This window comes from Lotus japonicus, chromosome 3 (genome assembly GCF_012489685.1).
Source record: "Lotus japonicus ecotype B-129 chromosome 3, LjGifu_v1.2".
NCBI classification, from domain to species: Eukaryota; Viridiplantae; Streptophyta; class Magnoliopsida; order Fabales; family Fabaceae; genus Lotus; species Lotus japonicus.
Window position 1 is genome coordinate 28,021,750 of NC_080043.1, and position 5,435 is coordinate 28,027,184.

Genomic DNA, 5,435 nt, shown 5'->3' on the forward strand with positions numbered 1-5,435 from the left:
ATTTCTCCTACCGAGTTGAAATCGTTTTTAACTTCTAACCAACGTTGTTGTGTTAGATTTTTGTAAATTGTTTTTTATCTTTCAATTCCATTGATTAAAAAAAGTGATTTCTTTTTGAAATGTTTGTAAAAATATATTAAACTACTGAACTCAAATAAATATATAACTTAAATATTTTTTTTAATAAGAGAAAAGCTAGCTAAAAGAAGATAGAAACTACTCAACATCATCTAAATACAAGTAAGCAACGATGGAAGACGGCGAGTGCCGCCTCACCCAACGAGGAGAGTCTTCCCTAAAAGCTTGGTGGTCAAAAAATTCGTTGTATTATACTCTCGAGGTATATAGACCATGGTAGCATTCCACTCCCAACTAAGCATCAAACGAACATGCGAATCTTAAATATAACTTTTTTGTTTACAGTCTCAAATATCATTTTACCATTATGAAAAATATATTAATTACAATTACAATTTATATACATTACTTTATCCCTTCACTAATATAAAAACCTTTTTTCTTTCAATATTTAAATTTTTTAATATATATAAAAAAGAACCATGAGAATCTCAAGCGATTAGAAAAGCATTCAAATATCCATACAAAAATTCTCTCTTCCTCAAACAACGACTGGCCGGTTTTGATTAACAATCATATATGTTATAAATTGATTAATGACCTATATAAATCACAATAACCCCCAATTAATTAGAAATTTGGAAGCAATGTATATCCTCCTTTTAATTTTGTTTTCAACTTCATAAAATATATGGTAAGTAAACTAACTAGATTGATCGAGTATCTTTTTGGACTAGATACGATACGAGTATCTTAAAAACTAAAAATAATACATACTTTATTTAATACTTGGATATTATTAATTAAGATAAAGTTTTATAGTGACCCCGTGTAAAAGCTTTGATGTGGTGATGGTGAATAAATGTTGTTGGTCGCAGTGGTCAGCGTGACGCAATGTGAACTCCAATCGAAAAGTTGAAGAAGAGAGACAGAAGACAAAGTTTCCGCGTAGACAGATCAGATCAGACTGAGGAGTTTGGAGAGACTGTGGGAAGAATATAAGAAACAATCAAATCCATGTGTAAGCATTAAATAATTTATATACTCACATTAAATCAATATATTTGCCATTTCTCTTTTTTTTAATCTTTTCTTTATTTCTTGATCTCTACTTCTAGATTGGGTACAAGCATTCAATTGGGGTTTCAATTCTACCAAACATTAGTATTTAAAATAAGTAACTTGAGAATCACATTAACTTTTTTAATTACTTTGAATAGGATTTATAATTATTAATGTTTATTTGATTCAAGTGGTATATAATTGATATTTTTGAAGGAAAAATTTTGTTCGAGTTACAAAAATATCACTTCAATCCTCTGCTGAAAGAATCAACCCAACAAAGATATGAAGATTTCTGACTGAAAGAAAATATAATACATCTCTTAAAAAATATTTATAATTTCAAATAATAAGATAAGTCAGACAATTCCTATTATATATTCTCTTATTCAAGCTTGGAAACATATTTATATTATAAGAATCATGTTTACACACTATTAATTTTATTAATAATCATTTCAAAAAATGTATTAATAATAATATTTGGACATTCAAATATTGCAGATACATTACATTTATTTATTTTTCTCTCTATCTTAATTTGTCCTCTTAAATATTTAATTATCACACATCATATTTTTTATTAATTAATTTCTTTCATTTTTATTTATTTTTTCGTCTTAATATATATTGTATGTGAATGTTTAAAAAATCATTTTCCAAATTATATAGCAGATTTGGGATCCTAGTTGAAGAGAAGCTACTCCTAATTAAATAGATTTTGAGTTCTAACTAATTTTGAAAATATTTAAAGCAGAACCAACTAACTATTTCCTATTTTTATACACTTTTTATTTAAAAGAATATATAGGGATGTATAGAAATGTTAAAATATGCATAGTGGTTATTTTATTATCCAAAAGGAAACACATAAATAATTTAATAAAATGTCTAAGCAAATTACGATTGTATTTATAGATATAAACAGAAACCATTTGTTCTGAGCAAAGCAAATCTCTCCTTTTCCTCTTGGGGCCATTCACATCAGCTTCATCATCCTCTTAACCGTGTTCACACCACCCACATATATATAACCTTTCTTTTACTTTCTCGTCATTTCTTTCTCCTCCATAACCCCCCAAACAAAACCCATCTTTTTCCTCGTAATCTTCTAACAACTCCTTCTAGAAAACTTGAAGAAGGGTCAGATTTGATTCGTTCAATTTGAATGGAGGGTCATCACCATCTACATCTGCAGCAGCAGCAGCAGCATCTTCTTCCTCATCAGAACATCATCACTAACGTGGATGTGACTGATAGGTTCCCTCAATGGAGCATCGCAGAGACCAAGGAGTTCCTGGTGATGAGAGCAGAGCTGGATCAGGCTTTCATGGAGACTAAAAGGAACAAGCAGTTGTGGGATGTTATTTCCACCAACATGAAGGAAAAGGGTTACCATAGAAGTGCAGATCAATGCAAGTGCAAGTGGAAAAACCTTGTAACCCGCTACAAGGTATTTATCTCTATTCATCTTTTCATAAACCTGATTTCTTATTAAGTAGTTGAGAGGATCCTGAAGTAATTGAGAAAAATTTGGTTCATAAACTAAAATGCGTTTTCTGAAAATTAATTTATTTCAATACAAAAAGCATATTATAAATATATTACATATTAAATATAATTAGTTTTAAAAATATGATTCGTAACTACTAACTAGTTTTTAAAATTGTCCACCATAGAATTATCTTCAAGTTTTGTCTACCGATGATAAAAAAAAATAGTTCAAAAGTTTTTAACATGATGCACATTAATATATACTAGTTGTAGTTAGTATTTTAAGCTTGATAGTTCATAACTTTCCTTAGATAATGAATAGAAACTTTTTTTTTAATTAATTATTTGAGATGTGAAGGGATGTGAAACAATGGAGCAAGAAGCAGGGAGACAGCAATTCCCATTTTACAATGAGCTCCAAGCAACATTCAATGCAAGGATGCAGAGAATGATGTGGGCGGAAGCTGAAGCTGCAGGTTCAAAGAAGAAGGCTGTGGAGCTCTCATCGGATGACGAAGACGATGTTAATGAAGAGAGTGCTGAAGCAGACCACCAGAAGGCCGGTAACCGAAGAAAGAAGAAGAAGGCTAAGGTGGCTTGTGGAAGTGGTGGTTTGAACAATTTGAAGGAGATTCTGGAGGAGTTCATGAGACAACAGATGCAGATAGAAGCGCAGTGGATGGAAGCGTTCGAGTCGAGGGAGAACGAGAGGAGATTGAAGGAGATGGAGTGGAGGCAGCAAATGGAAGTCTTGAAGAATCAGAGGATAATGATGGACCAAAGATGGAGAGAAAGGGAGGAGCAAAGGAGGATTAGAGAAGAAGCTAGAGCTGAGAAGAGGGATGCTCTAATCACAGCTCTTCTAAACAAGCTAGAAAGGGAAGAAATGTAGACTTAAGGTTATATATATATGGTCATAGTAGAGGTTACATCACATATATTGTTTGAAATTATGGAAATTACAAAGTAAATGTGACTGAAACAGCTAGAATTAGGATTGCAACATGGTTGCTGACTTTTCTAAAATCTTTGTGATGTATTGTGGATGCAATTGTGATTGTGTTGACTGTAATATTTTAAGGCCTTACATGTAGTGAAGGTAACTTGCTACTTTTTTTGGCGTACGTTTCTTATTCTCATATGAAAGGAATTTTAAATTTCTAGAGGTTTTTATACTTGGAATGCTCAACTTCTTGTAGAAAATCAATTTCATGCTTCTTGTGATTTTGTCAAGTTGTGTTCAACTATCTATTCATATTACTTTGCCCACTTGGGGGTTTCTTTAGTCGATATGCAAAATAACATTGTCCATAGGAAGTAATCATGTTTGGATTCACTAACTTTCACATCTTGGTTAGACTACCTCTTCTAACAGAGTGACATAAGAATCGGATATGAGATATCACTTAAGCAGAAGCAAGCATGCATGTAACACTTGAACAAACCACAACTTAATCGTAAAATAGTAAAATTGAAGCTTCTATTTCTTTCCCTCTTTTTTATTGGTGAATGAAACTGAGTGTCTGAGTGATCGTGATTTATTATGGTTTTTGGTCATACAACTATATTTCCTGGTTTTTTGTAGAAGTTGAACAGGTTGATGAGGTATACTCTCCCCTGACTTGCAGACACGAAGATGCTTAGACTTTAGTGTCACTCATAGAAAGGTGTTGAGTTCGAATGTGGTTTCTTCTTTGAATCCCCACCTTTTATTGTTTGATCTTTGCGGGAGGATCTAAGGTGAGAATCTAAGGTATGCTTAAATAGTGTTGCTATTGGTAAGGTAAATCTTTTTTTCTTGCAGAAGGTTGTTTCTGGTCCTAGGCTGGGACCGGGAGCCTTAGGGTGATCTTCCATGGGTCCCTTGTCACTTGTTGTGATCAGGTTGGGCCCAATTGGTTGCTGGAGTTGGGGTGTTGTCACGTTTCTAGTTTTGAGGAGGAGGAGGTTTCCGCTTTGTCGACGTGTGGATAATCGTTCCTAGAGGTTTGTCATTCCTCTTTCTCCTCCACGTGTGTTTCCTCTTCAGGTTTTGTTCTCTCGGTTGGCGCCCGTGAGCTTTGGCAGGCATATAGGAGGGGTTTTGTCTAGTGGCTTTAATCAGGTCGAAGAGGTACAACTGTACAAGCAGTTCCTTGTGACGTTGTTGATGGTGCGCTTGTAACTCTCAAATAGCGGGGTCGGCCTAAAAAGGATAAGAGCTTGAGCGATGTTGATGACAAGTCGAGTTTATCTCTTCTAAGACAATGCGAGCTAGTTGGCTTGGTGTTATAGCTTTTATGAAAAATTTATCTTTAGGTTTGATGGTTGAGATAGTGGAGTTTCATGCAAGTAGATAATTTAGTTGGTTCGGTTTTTTTAGGTTCTTTACGGTCATATGATCGACTTTGTTGTGGTTCTTAGGATTTTTGGAGATGGTTTTTTGGGTGGTGGATGCCCTTCTTGGACTGGTTGAGTTTTCCCTGTTTGAGATTGGTAGGTTGTTTTGTTTTATTGGATTTTTTTAATGCAATTTCTTTGTAAATTTCCCTCCTAACTTTTTTTGGTACTTCAGAAAATAATTGCACTCCTAACTATTGCAAAAATATTTTTTTATTTTGCTTTAAAAAAAACCATATAGGCACTAGCGCTTTGTTATCATTGAGAGGAAGACCAACATCAATTGCATGTGTGTAATTAACCTAACAGCTAAAAGAGCTTCTTCTGGTAGTAGGTGTAGATGGATATATATACATATATACAATTCAAATTCACGTTTTACCTAACAAACTAACAGTTAAGATGGGTAAAGATAATGCTCA

General features: G+C 33.5%; 1 protein-coding gene across 1 annotated transcript; it reads left to right on the forward strand.

Annotated features, from left to right (window-relative positions):
* The first annotated feature begins 2,100 nt into the window (after positions 1-2,100).
* Positions 2,101-3,816, forward strand: LOC130742429 (trihelix transcription factor GT-3b-like). The gene is made up of 2 exons (XM_057594534.1): positions 2,101-2,593; positions 2,993-3,816. Exons 1-2 carry the CDS (start codon positions 2,309-2,311, stop codon positions 3,524-3,526), a joined length of 819 nt encoding a protein of 272 aa, XP_057450517.1. The 5' UTR covers positions 2,101-2,308; the 3' UTR covers positions 3,527-3,816.
* Positions 3,817-5,435: the final 1,619 nt, after the last annotated feature.